The sequence below is a fragment of the Garra rufa genome, chromosome 23 (genome assembly GCF_049309525.1).
Source record: "Garra rufa chromosome 23, GarRuf1.0, whole genome shotgun sequence".
Lineage (NCBI taxonomy): Eukaryota > Metazoa > Chordata > Actinopteri > Cypriniformes > Cyprinidae > Garra > Garra rufa.
In genome coordinates this window covers 17207045-17221359 of record NC_133383.1, presented here as the reverse complement: position 1 = coordinate 17221359, position 14315 = coordinate 17207045, and the positions used below count along the sequence as shown (strand labels likewise).

Below are 14315 nucleotides of genomic sequence, written 5' to 3'. Positions count from 1 at the left end.
CCAGGCATCGTAAGTCAGGAGTTAGACGTAATCCTCTTGTAGCTAAATTAGCATTTTATTAACATCGCTAACCATTAACCACTCAGATCTGTCGATCTTGTTTCTGTGACACGCTTTAATGCTCTCGAGTTGAAACTGACACCCAAGGGTAAAAAATAGCCACTAAAAACCGCGACAGGAAAATAAAAAGCGGTTAGAACAAGGAAGAAGGCAGGGCTGCTTTTATTCAGATAATAGACAACACCTCATATACATGTTTCACACTAACATATATAAGAACAATAACTAAATCATAAAAAAACAACTTGCTCTGGTTTAGTCTGTCATGTAAATGTCTTCAAAAAACTGATTATGGCTGTAATGTTATCTTGTCTTCCGCATTTAGTGTTGATTCCGTTTTAATTCTTTTTTTTTTTTTTTTACTGACTGTTATTTAACAGTACATGTCATAAAAAATGTATACAGAGTATGTAAAGTGACATATAAAACATCTATTAAAGAAGTGGAGTTAAGGAAGCCCCTCATCCTCTGGTTTAACCTTTTTAATAAGAACAGACCAGCGTACTGCAAACGAAATGAATAGTCAGTGAACGGATGGAGTAAATTTGATGATTTCTGAAGACACGTTTGCAGCCTACAGTTTGAGGAAAATTAGTTTTTATTAAAACAAGTCTGCTAAACACAAACATATAAAGTCACACAATCTAAGATGTGTAACAGAATGTAGCTTCATAACTGTAGCAACACATCAACTAAGAACAAAACAGGATGTATGAAAATAGGCCATGATGAGGAGACCTCAGTCCAATGTGAGCCTTTCTAATGCAGCGGTGGCTGTGCGCGATACAGGCAATGTTTCAGATTTCTGGCCTTCTGCTACAGATTAAAAGTGCTGAACACAGGAAAAAAAACAAAATGAGCTCAACACAACCCAGAGTTTATTTAAATTCTGTGCTTTACAGCACTACCATAATGTTGTGGAGTATCTGAATCTGTGAGTTTTTGAATTCAGAGTAGAGTGTGAACAGGATGTAAAACGAGTGAATCCAGTTGTACAAAGGGATGTCCAGGATTCCTGACAGGATATATTAACAGTCATTACAAGATGTAAATTAAAAGAGACATTCAACTTGTAATGTCAACATACTCTGCCAAATCACAGTCAGTAACACCTGATGAACAGAAGGAACAGAAGTGAAGGTGAACATAACTGAATTTGCAGATTTCCTTCATGACATTTCAGTCAAGATAACCCTCCCTAAATTTATGGCCTTTAATCCCAGTATTGCTGTGATAATATGAATGACTGGGTATTTTAAAAGACTGTTTGTAAAGCTGTTTCTTACCTAAACATGATGACTGCTCTCTCTGTGAATGTTCCGTAAGACTTTTTCAGAGGTTTTAAAGACATGGGAAATCGTTGTCATTTAGAAATGAGATCACATGGGTGTTTGAATCTTGATCTTTTAAAGATTAATCAGCTCTAGTATATTGGTTTGAATATTTGTGGTACAATAAAAAAAATTGTAATAATTTTGCCTAAAACTGATGGTTTTAGGCAAAGGTTTAGCAGGCCTACAGCCCATCTGTGACTTTTTTAAAATCCTGTTAGATTTTGAATTCCACCACTGTGTGTGCATTCATATCTGTGTATATGTGAGATTACCATTAAGTGAGTAAAGTGAGTAAAGGAGTAACAAATTAAAGAATAAACAAACAATATCCTTTACTTTGATTCAGTTTTATTTATCAAGCGATGACAATGATTTTTATTTTTAACAACAGAAGCTAAAAGTATTCAGTAAAGTATATACACTACCAGTCAAAAGTTTTTGAACAGCAAGATTTTTACTGTTTTTAAAGAAGTCTCTTCTGCATTTATTTTGATTGTACAGCAAAAACTGTACAATTTAGAAATATTTTTATTATTTAAAATACATTTTCTATTTAAATATATTTTAAAATGTAATTTCAAAGCTGAATTTTTAGCATCATTACTCCAGTCGCATGATCCTTCAGAAATTATCTAATATTCTGATTTGCTGCTTAAAAAACATTTATTATTATTATTATGTTAAAAACAGCTGAGTAGAATTTTTTTTTTTTTTTTTTTTTTTTTTTTTTTTTTTGATGAATAGAAGGTTCAGAAGACCAGCAATTATCGGAAATAGAAATCTTTTGTAACATTATAAATGTCTTTATCATCAATTTTGGTCAGTTTAAAGCATCCTTGCTAAATAATAGTATTAATTGAATAAAAGTATGTAACTATTTTAAAGAATGATTTCTGAAGGATCATGTGACACTGGAGTAATGTTGCTGCAAATGTAGATTTGACTACAGAAATAAATTATTTTAAATAGTAAAAATATTTCGAAATTTTAATGTTTTTGCTGTACTTTAGATCAAATAAATGCAGGCTTGGTGAGCAGAAGAGACTTCTTTAAAAACCATTAAAAATTATACTGTTCACAAACTTTTGACTGGTAGTGTACCTCTGTAAATGGCTATTTAACAGTGATCTCTCTGGTTTACAGAGGGGAGACATAACATGCATAGGCCTAGGTTCTTTGTAAATAACCCACAAATCCAGTCATTTCATTTTTGCCTATAATTGCATATAAAAGTAAAAAGAGAGAGAGAGAGAAGTGATTTAAACATTTATTAATACACACTTTTGCAGATTCATAAAAAAATAGTCACTAGATCAAACATAATCATGGTTGCTTTAGTAAAAAAAAGTTCAGTATTGAAAATAAATGCAAAGGCATTGTTTGTATTTATGTTGTGGTGATGCTGAAGAAGGGTTCTTTTACATTATGTTTATCTGAATTTGGATCTGATACAGAATATAACGTTATTTTGCCTTGTATTTGTCATTGCGGTTGTGTTTTAAAATATAATTACACAACTAATATAAAACAGCTCTGTTCTGCCTGAAGTATTTCTTTGTCAGCAGGCCTAACTTTATCTATTTTGTGTCCTTGTAGGCTTTTATATCATTTATCCACTTCAGCAACGGGACACGCTGTGGACCGATCATTAGTGACACAATACAGAACAACCGTTTCCTCCTTGCATGTGGGTCTGACCTCAAAATAACCAAAGCCCTCAAAGTGTTGCGCAGCAGTGGAGGCCTGACTGCTCTCTTTCGGCGTAATGAAGTCTGTGTAGATGTACAACAAAGAAGTCACCTCAGCAGAGCCAGGTACTTCCTGAGAGACAGGAGTGGTCAGAGTAAACAGGTATTAATATGTATATAGACAAATTATATACATGAATCATCTGTAGAATTCCACTGAATACAAAGAGTTTGTTTTTGATTATCTGATTATGCCTTTTTGTGCATTACCTGATCAATTCCATGGATATTGTCTGCATTCCCTGTGTATTAAAGAGTGAAGTTATAAGACACTGTATAATATTAGTTGCAGCTCAAAACAGAAGTACTGTAGTTCTGCCATTTTCCATTCTTTGGCCTTAAAATGTTAACGAATGTAAAATGCAATACACATAATAAATATTTGACACAGGGCATTTTACAATCCTATACATGCCATTTATTTCAGGATAGACTGCACAGTAGCTGGTCAGTGAAAATGTGTTTGTTTTTTGTCTGTGGTTCATACTACTTCTCTTTCTGTGAGAACTGAGATGCTGAGATTACGTAGAGTTAAGATTATAAACTTGATAAACTGAGTCAAAATAAACCTAAAATGGGGGATTCTGGGTTTAATAAACAAGCAGTTATTTTGATAAAGCAAAGTGTATTCACATTATTGATGTATTTGAAGAAAATCTTACTTTGATGGTATTTGTAAATGCAGTAGAACATGATGCACAGTCCCAAAACTCCTATGACTGCAAGTCCACTTAAAAGCACAGTCTGATCAGACTGATCAGTTTTACCACTAGCACCATTTTCTTGGGTAACAGTTGAGTTCTCACCTTAAAAGAAAACCATAAAATTACATGATTATGCAATGCTTCTTTCTTTTTTCTTGGTTGTGTTTCTGTTCAAATATGTAACAAAATGCCTTTGTGTTTAAAGATGTTTTAGGTTTAATTTCTGGTCCTAAACTACAGAGCCCCTAAAGAGACATGGTAGTGAAAAAAAATTGAGGTGAGAGGAAAAAATATTTTTCAAATTTCTCACAAACTTTTGCGTTCTCTCGCAAAACCAGTTGAGTTTGGACAAACACTTCCTGTTAACTATATTAATAATAAAATAGTTATTAGTATTAATAGTATTTATTAATACTGAATTTGGGCCTCCAAATGCCATTTGTTTTAGTACATTAAGCATTTTAGAATGTCTTAAAATTGTGCTTCTTTATACTTGAGTCCAAGTTCAAAACAGAATACACATGTGGTAATGGATCGAGCAGTAGATGTTCCCATAAAAACAGGCAATGACCACCTTGCAGGCAAGCTCTCCAAAGATCCAGTCATTGTTATTGAGGTGATAGTGGCCTCTGAGTGTGAGAGAAAGTAGCAAGAGAAGGTATGAAACTGCTAGGCTACAATATAGGATACAACTGGAAAGTCTCTTTCTTCCACCAAGGCAGACTAACACAAAGACATTAGAGGGGATCCCAATGAGGATGGCTAGGATGTATGCGGATGGAATGATCCTAGTGCTGACACTTCCAGTGGTGTGATGCTATTATGTGTACATACAGAGCTGTATGAACCACTACAAGCTGTAAAGTAAAAAGAAGGTGTTTGTCCGAACTCAAATGGTTTTGTGAGAAAAATTTTTTTTGCATGAGAACAGAAAAAAAAGACAGAAAAATATTCTTTCCTCCCACCCCCAATTTTTTTTCCACCACAATGTCCCTTTAGGGGCTCTGTACTACACAGAATCTGGCATAATTTTGAGGATGCACAGTAAATTAACTGCTCACCGGTTATAGTTGTGTGCGTTTCTGATTCTCCATATGCATTTGAAGCAATACAGCTGTATGCCCCGTAATCAGAGCTGGTTATGTTGCTGATGTGTAGAGTTTGGTTCTTCTCACTGAATGAGTGTCTGTGTTTCTCTAGAATAGGGTCTCCTTCTCTTTTCCACATTAGATGCAGAAATGAACCGCTCACTTTACATTTGAGAGTCACAGATGTGCTGGAGGTCCAGGAGACTACAATTTCTTTCGCACTTGGAGGGTCTTAAAGTAAAACATACTAATGTAAAACAAAAGTACAGCAAAATTAGATGAATTCTACATGAATGAGCTTGACTCTGATATGTCTGACTTACATTGAATAATTAATGTAAAGTTTAGTTGTTTAATTGTTCCGTTTCCTAGAACTATAGTTTCCTTGAAGACTCCTTCATCCTTTGCCGTCACGTTCTCTAGAATGAGGGTGTTATTGTTTAAATAGAAATGAGCCGTCCCACAGCATTTACTGAATGAAGCACTGAATGTGGTATTTGGTTTTCTAAAACATAGACACGTTACTGATCTGTTTAGTTTGGTCCATTCCACTGACTGCAGAGAATCAGCAATATGTTGATCAAGTTCCACTCCAATGAGTTCAACACGACTGTATAAGCCCGTCTTCACTTCTTTGACTTCAAATTCTCTTGCTGTCAAATCAATATGTATGTTCATTATCATCAATAAACAAATACTCATGAGTAAAAGATAAATTATATCCTATGAATGACCATAAATGTAAAATGTACTAAATGCCTGAAACAGATGAAATTATTGCTGGTCTATAAGTAAACATCATATATATGTAACATATCTAGGATTTGAAAACTGTAAATGCTATTTATTATCTATCCATAGAAATAATTATCCATACTTGCCCAATACAGAAAAAAAAAAAACAGCCAAACATGAATGTAACATCCAGGCATCGTAAGTCAGCTGAAAGACTTCTTGATCTAGACTCCTAGATCTTGTTAAATCAGCATTATTCAAACCATTACAATATGTAGACGTTCTTTATATGATGCTCTTTCTTACACTCAAAACTGCCGTCCTCTCAGAGTAAAAAATAGCCTCTGAAAACCACAATAGGAAAGTAAAAAGGGGTTAGAACAAGGAAGAAGGCAGAGCTTCTCTTGTTTAGATGATCTAATAGACAACGCCTCATGTTCATTTTTTCACACAGTATATCAAACCAATAACTAAATCATAATAGACAACTTGCTCTAGTTCAGTGTATTATTTAAATGTTAAAATTAGTATTATTTTTCTGGGATATGTATACAGTACCTACTGTAATTTAACAGTATATGTCCTAAATAAAGCTATGGATCTCATGATACTAAATATATAAGGTGACATAAAACATCTGATAATGTAAGAAGTGGAGTTAAACAAGGTAACCCATCATCCTCTGGTTTTACCATTCAATAATAATAATAAAAAACAATTAAAATGTGAAATAATTAGGCAGTTGACTGATGGAGTAGATGTAATGAATTTTGAAGACACATTTCCAGTCTACAGTTTATGGAAATAAGTTTTTAATAAACAAACATCTGAAGAATTCACACAATCTAAGATGTGTAACAGAATGTAGCGTTACAACTGGCGACACATCAACTAAGAACAAAACAGGATGTATGAAAATAGAAGGAGACCTCAGTCCAAAGTGAGTCTTTCTAATTCAGCTGTGGCTGTATCTGAAGCAGGCGGTGTGTCAGATTTCTGGCCTTCTGCTACAGATTTAAAGTGCTGATCACAGGAAAAAAACAAAATGAGCTCATCAATAATATAACCCAGAACAAAACATGAATGAATGCCACATAATACAAATAATGCAAAACAAGCTATTAACATTTGCTGAGTGTGAAAACAGTATCTGAAACTAACCTGTGAGTTTTTGAATTCAGAGTAGAGTGTGAACAGGACGTGAAGTGAGTGAATCCGGTTTTTGTACACAGGGATGTCCAGGATTCCTGACAGGTTATTTTAACAGTTATTACATTAAAACCAAGAAAAGCATAATTGTATGTGAATACAAGTAACATGCAACTTACCACAAATAATGTCGACATACTCTGCCAAATCACAGTCAATATCTGCAGTGGGGAGATTGACCTGATGAACAGATGGAAAAGTGAAGGTTGACATGACTGAATTTGCAGATCTCATTCATGACATTTCAGTCAAGATCTAACCTTTCCCAAAAGCTCCTCAAACTCAGTCGGCCACTCTTGCATCAGGCTGTCAATATCTGGCATGGGTCTGAGAAAACAAGACAAGACTCTTTATAAAATGACATACAAGTTGTGTTCTGCTCTCTAGATTGGTTCAAATAAGTGCTTGCCTTGTGTAGTGTACGGTTGCTGGAGGCTTGGACCGATGGAGCTCACTTATGCTCTCAATCCAGTTGTCTATGGCTTTGGGGTTCTTTTCTGGGTTTTCGATGCTTTTGACTTTCACTTCCTATGAAAGAGATATGCATTACTTTCTCATTTCAAAGACCACTTTCACTTACTAAAATCACCGAAGCACCTTATGTCTTCTTTCTATTGTGTGTGTGTGTGTGTGTGTGTGTGTGTGTGTGTCAACTCACAGCAACATTGTGTTGTTTGCTGTTCTCTGACAGCCACAGGGAAAGCACTGTTGGGTCTGACTGTTTAGTGCACGGCTCATCCAGAACCAGGAGACCCAAATTGTCAATCTTCTCATCTGGTCGTGGTACCTGTGAGTTGAACAGAAAGATTCAGAAACTGAAAATAGGAAATTTAGGTCTGGTTCAGATGTAAAAATTGTCACTCACTTTGAGGAAAGCATCAATGTCCCCCACAGCTGGGATGAAATCAGGAATAAAGGGCTTCAGTTTGTGGTCAAGCTCTATCGTCTGTGGAGTATATCTGAAAGAAACAAGTCAAAACAGTGTATTTTATGTTTCTTTTATGTCTCAAAGGTTGTTTTTTGTTTTCTATAAAAGGTCTTTTTAAAATACAATAGAACTGTATTTACATTATAGTTATTTGTACAATATAAACAATTATTTTAAAGTTAACTAAATATTACTTATTGTGCATTGCTAATTTTATCAAATTTATAAGTGTGAACATATTATTTAATTGTGTTTAAATAGCCCAGGCAAAGGGGTTTGTCATTTTATTCCACAATTGTTTACATTTTCATAATCATTCAATCACCAGCTCAATACATATTTTGAAATGTTCATGTAAATCTAGAAAAAAATGACAGAATTCTCCTATGATGTTTGTATATGGGCCATTCTACAGAACTGGTGCAAACTGCTCTCCTATAACCAAAAAACAGATTTAAGTATTCAAAACTTAGATGTTTACTAAGATCCTTCTATTATCTATTGAAACCTACAATAATATTTAATATATCTGTAATCTTAATATATATAAAATCCTTATTTAATTAGTACTTGCAATTGGGAGGACTGTCCTGAACCCTAACCTCTAAATTTCAACTTATAATATATTAAAATAAGTTTTGCATTTTTTTTCATTGTTGTTTTTCAAAATGTCTTTTTGATTTTGTCCAAAAAAATATATTTTATATTTTCTTTGTAAAAGTTGAAACTTGTGTCCCGCATTTTTTATGTCACTACTGAAACAGTGTATGTTTTAGTCCACTGACTAAGTCTGATTTTAACTACACCCCTACATGATCAGGAAATATTTATGCCACGCTCTCTCATAGCGTTTTTTTTTATTAAAAATAGGTGTGTAACTTTCAAGAATGTCACTACCGAACACCATTTTTCTATAATTAAGCACATTTTTTGGGAGTTATATCATAACATTCAGTTTTAATATGTGTACAACTGTTCAGAACTGTGCTAGCTAACCATGTGCTTATAGCATCTTTAAACTAGCTTCAAAAGTTTCTGAAATGGTCACTACCGAAACAATAGTTACAATTCTGTAATGTGATGTGGTTACTACCACAACAATACTATCACTACCGAAAATGTGCTGTTGGATGTTTTGTCAAAAATAAAGTGTGTTAAGGTGTTATGATAGTGTTTGGTTCAATATACTGGTCCTTCTCAAAAAATTAGCATATTGTGATAAAGTTTTTTCTGTAATGTACTGATAAACATTAGACTTTCATATATTTTAGATTCATTACAACACAACTGAAGTAGTTCAAGCCTTTTTATTGTTTTAATATTGATGATTTTGGCATTCAGCTCATGAAAACCCAAAATTCCTATCTCAAAAAATTAGCATATCATGAAAAGGTTCTCTAAACGAGCCATTAACCTAATCATCTGAATCAACTAATTAACTCTAAACACCTGCAAAAGATTCCTGAGGCTTTTAAAAACTCCCAGCCTGGTTCATTACTCAAAACCGCGATCATGGGTAAGACTGCCGACCTGACTGCTGTCCAGAAGGTCATCATTGACACCCTCAAGGAAGAGGGTAAGACACAGAAAGATATTTCTGAACGAATAGGCTGTTCCCAGAGTGCTGTATCAAGGCACCTCAGTGGGAAGTCTGTGGGAAGGAAAAAGTGTGGCAGAAAACGCTGCACAACGAGAAGAGGTGACCGGAGAAGTGCCTGACCTGGGCTACAGAGAAGCAGTACTGGACTGTTGCTCAGTGGTCCAAAGTACTTTTTTCGGATGAAAGCAAATTTTGCATGTCATTTGGAAATCAAGGTGCCAGAGTCTGGAGGAAGACTGGGGAGAGAGAAATGCCAAAATGCCTGAAGTCCATTGTCAAGTATGAATGAATGATGCATTTATATAGCCATATAAATATGTATTGCCATACACCCAAAGTGCTTTACAATCATATGGGGGATCTCTCCTCAACCATCACCAGTGTGCAGCATCCACTTGGATGATGCGTCGGCAGCCACAGTACAACGGCGCGGGTGCGCTCACCACACACCAGCTACAGGTGGAGAGGAGAGAGTTATGGAGCCAATTCAATGAATGAATGGGGGTTATTAGGAGGCCATGATTGACTAGGGCCAGTGGAGGGAATTTGGCCAGGACACCGGGGTTACACCCCTACTCTTTACGAGGAGTGCCATGGGATTTTTAATGACCACAGAGAGTCAGGACCTCGGTTTAACGTCTCATCCGAAGGACGGTGCCTTTTTACAGTATAGTGTCCCCGTCACTATACTGGGGCATTAGGACCCACATAGACCACAGGGTGAGCACCCCCTGCTGGCCTCACTAACACCTCTTCCAACAGCAACCTAGTTTTCCCAGGAGGTCTCCCATCCAGGTACTGACCAGGCTCAGCCCTGCTTAGCTTCAGTGGGCGACCGGTCTTGGGCTGCAGGGTGATATGGCTGTGTGTACCCACAGTCAGTGATGGTCTGGGGTGCCATGTCAACTGCTGGTGTTGGTCCACTGTGTTTTATCAAGGGCAGGGTCAATGCAGCTAGCTATCAGGAGATTTTGGAGCACTTCATGCTTCCATCTGCTGAAAAGCTTTATGGAGATGAAGATTTCATTTTTCAGCATGACCTGGCACTTGCTCACAGTGCCAAAACCACTGGTAAATGGTTTACTGACCATGGTATTACTGTGCTCAATTGGCCTGCCAACTCTCCTGACCTGAACACCATAGAGAATCTGTGGAATATTGTGAAGAGAAAGTTGAGAGATGCATGACCCAACACTCTGGATGAGCTTAAGGCCGCTATCAAAGCATCCTGGGCCTCCATAACACCTCAGCAGTGCCACAGGCTGATTGCCTCCATGCCACGCCGCATTGAAGCAGCCATTTCTGCAAAAGGATCCCCGACCAAGTATTGAGTGCATAACTGAACATAATTATTTGAAGGTTGACTTTTTTGTTTTAAAAACACTTTTCTTTTATTGGTCGGATGAAATAGGCAAATTTTTTGAGATAGGAATTTTGGGTTTTCATGAGCTGTATGCCAAAATCATCAATATTAAAACAATAAAAGGCTTGAACTACTTCAGTTGTGTAGTAATGAATCTAAAATATATGAAAGTCTAATGTTTATCAGTACATTACAGAAAATAATGAACTTTATCACAATATGCAAATTTTTTGAGAAGGACCATTATATTCAGTCTAGTGAATCCTTAAGTTTGAAATCAGTATGATCAACTTTTTTCCCTATTACAAAAAAAAAATGGATTTAAAATACAACAAATCTCATAAATCACACTTGAAATACTGTTAAAATTGTAATTGTTATTGATTTACCTCTGAAAACTTTAATAAAAGAGAAAAAATATATTTTACAAGGAAGATATAAGCAAAATCTTAATATGTCAATATAACCTTCTTATTAAAATCATATATTATTGTGTTTCGGTAGTGACACATTTTCTAAAAATACAATATGAAAAATAAACTCTACAATTACTAGAAATGTGTACCTTGGAAATTACACAACTTGCATACATACAAAATTTGTGGAAAAATATTTCTGTAGAATGGCCTATATTTACTGTTCTTAAACAGGTTCAAAAATGGTCATAGTTGAAGAAACACTCATTTACGTGTCAGTTTAAAGGTCAGTTTGCCAGATGTTCTTCTGTTCTTGTTTGGTGTACAGGTGCACATCAAATACTGTGTGAAGGTGTGAAGTTGATGCATGCTAACCGTGTGATGTATTGAAACAGCTCTTTGATCTCGGCTGTCACAGGAAGATGTTCGTAATCGGCTGGGTCATATGCACTGTGAGTAATCAACCACACACACACACACACACACACACACACACACACGCACGCACACCCGTTATTTAGAAATAAATAAAATAGCTTTTTGTTTTGAGTAGATATTATAACTATAATGCTGTTAGTACTACTGATAAAACATGGCGTTGCAACTTATACAACTTGACCATGCTTTGATACACTCTCAACTTAGCTAAATGATAACATTAATATAAATCAATATCTTTCATCTTGGACAGCAGACAGTGTCTCAGATGAGTGGCCCTACCCTTCTGGAGCAGATCCGGGCTCCCCTTCCTCCTCATCAGACTCTGTGTCATCAGAATCATCATCGTCATCATCATCATCATCGTCATCCTCCTCCTCATCCTCTTCATCATTCTGATTAGTAGAACGGGCACCAGGTGGCGGTTCTTTCTTTCTCTGCTATCAGATGTGAACAGGTTTACATCTTTAACTTTTATTGTATCCATTCACCAAATATGAGTTAGTGAACTTACTTTAGTGTCTTCTTCTAGTTTATCTCCAGTAAAAGTAGCCATGGCGCTCGGCTTCTGCCTGCCAGTCCTCCTGGAAACTGAAATAAAGACATAATGGCATGAAAAAGTGGATGAATGGTAGGAAAAATGTAAAGAAGTGGTAAAGTGCAAGTGGTAGACTGACCTATCTGTCTTGGGGATGGTGTGTGCACACTGGCCGCCTCCTCTGCATTCACTTCAAAACTCTCGTCGTATGGCTGGTTGGTTGTGAGTTGAATCTGTGCAGATATTATTTGCATTTTTAGTTTTTACTATAACATAACTGGGTCTCAGAACCAAAGGAGATGCCTACCTAGATTGTATTTGTAGGCGTAATAGTGATACTAAAACGCTGCTGACTCAGAAAATGTCTATGATGCCCTAAGTAGGCAGCATACTAGGTTTAGACGCAGTCTGTGAAGTAAATATTTTCCAGCTTGATTTAGCTGTTTTTCGGTAACGTTACTGGACTATAATAACATACCAAAAGCCGTTTTAGCAAGCAACTAGTACGCATTATCGTCACGTAACGTCGGTGAACTGTTTGTTTGTTTGTTTTTTAGATAAAATGTGACACATACACATTAAGGAATATCAATGTTGGACTGTAGCTTGGTGTTTAATGCGCGCTGCATTGTTTACTCGCTATATTGAATAGCGGGGGGGGGGGATACACCATATTACTGTCTTACGTATTCTTACGTATTTAACATGGTATGCACGATTAAATTATTGACATTTGCGCGATAATAATAACAAACCTTTTGTCGCTCAGACCTCTCCATGAAAACACGGTGTACTGTTGCCAAGGAAACTTGATCTCGCGAGATGTTCAGCGGAAGTGCGTGTGAGTTTGCTTATTTTAATACTACGTACGTAGTTACAATATTAACAAGTTTAGCTGCCAGAAAAAAAGTTACATTGCTTTTAGTGCTTCAGAAACGCTGCAGATTTGTGTGCTGTTTAAGTCCTTTATAATTTGATTTGCAAAAGCTCCTTTTTATGTATATGTGACCCTGGACCATAAAACTAGAAAAAGAAAATGGGCATAAATAAATAAGCTTTCCATTGATGTATGGCCGAGATACAACTATTTGAAAGCTGAAAATCTGAGGGTGCAAAAAAAGAGAGAAAATTGTCCGGATGAAGTTCTGAGCCATGCATATTACTAATCTAAAATTACGTTTTGATATATTTACGGTAGAAAATTTACAAAATATCTTCAACTTAATATCCTAATGATTTTTAGCATAAAAGAAAAATCGACCATTTTGACCCATACAATGTATTTTGGCTATTACTACAAATATACCTGTGCTACTTAAGAATAGATTTGTGGTGCAGGGTCACATATGGTATTTTCCCAATTAAAAATAATTGTATGATGTACTCCCTGCTCAAATAAACAGCTAAAACCAGCTCAAGCTGGTTGTTCCAGCCTGTCTACTAACCTGACCAGCTAAGGAATTGGCCAAAAACCCTCTAAAACCAGCTAAGACCAGACTGGTTTTAGCCATTTCCTTTGCTGGTAAGGCTGGAAGACCAGCTGGAGCAACCAGCTAAAACCAGCTTCACCAGCCTAGTTAGGCTGGGAGACCAGCTACTTCCAGCTGGAAGAAGTTTTTTTTCTCTTCTTTATGCTCTAAAACAAAAAAAAAAAAAAAAACACATCAGAAACATTATACATTAAACATTTCTATTATACACCTGTTTCCTGTTGATAAAAGTTTCTAAATCCTTCCAATATAATCTTGAGTAAATACAATGATGAATCAAATGCAAAATTATTTTTCCAGTGCACAAAATAAAATATTAGATGTTCAGCTTAAATGACACCTGTCTAATTAATACCCGAGTGAATGGCTGTAGAAAAGTCTTTTTATGTTCTAAAAGTTTAGTGCTTAACCTGAGTTCACACTTGCGTAATTACGAAACCCTGTGGTTTCCCTCAGTCTGCTGAGATGTGGCAGAGGAAAGAACAGATCTGGAAAAAAAGATTTATCTAACTAGGTGGGCATAACATGAACTAATTCAGTTAACATTCTCATTATGTTTGGGTTTTATCTGTTAAACTAAAATGAGAACAGCTTGAATGAGAACTATAATGTAAAGCTGAGATTCGTGAATTGAGTCACAAGGTTAAGCAGAGCTTGAGAAGAC

At 35.9% G+C, this 14315-nt stretch overlaps 1 protein-coding gene across 2 annotated transcripts; it reads right to left on the bottom strand.

Annotated features, from left to right (window-relative positions):
• Positions 1-6459: 6459 nt before the first annotated feature.
• On the bottom strand, positions 6460-12981 carry ift46 (intraflagellar transport 46 homolog (Chlamydomonas)). Of its 2 annotated transcripts, none has more exons than XM_073829926.1 (12): positions 12917-12981; positions 12301-12394; positions 12138-12214; positions 11906-12060; positions 11561-11635; positions 7744-7837; positions 7537-7665; positions 7288-7406; positions 7139-7205; positions 6998-7058; positions 6831-6916; positions 6460-6692 (listed from the first exon to the last, which is right to left on the bottom strand). In XM_073829926.1, the coding sequence occupies exons 1-12, from the start codon at positions 12938-12940 to the stop codon at positions 6600-6602; spliced, it is 1074 nt and encodes a 357-aa protein (XP_073686027.1). In that variant the 5' UTR covers positions 12941-12981; the 3' UTR covers positions 6460-6599. The 2 variants fall into 2 exon arrangements, with proteins under 2 accessions (XP_073686027.1, XP_073686026.1); XM_073829925.1 differs by having other exon boundaries at positions 11906-12063; positions 12917-12975.
• Positions 12982-14315: the final 1334 nt, after the last annotated feature.

What these genes read in the sequence shown, in the direction of transcription:
- ift46 (XM_073829925.1), bottom strand. Translation starts at nt 12,940, where the DNA reads ATGGAGAGGTCTGAGCGACAAAAG. An exon ending in GCAACCGTACACTACACAAG is followed by an intron (nt 7,206 to 7,287) that starts GCAAGCACTTAT and finishes TTGTTTTCTCAG; the next exon opens with ACCCATGCCAGATATTGACA. An exon ending in CTGAATTCAAAAACTCACAG is followed by an intron (nt 6,693 to 6,830) that starts GTTAGTTTCAGA and finishes TCCTGTGATCAG; the next exon opens with CACTTTAAATCTGTAGCAGA.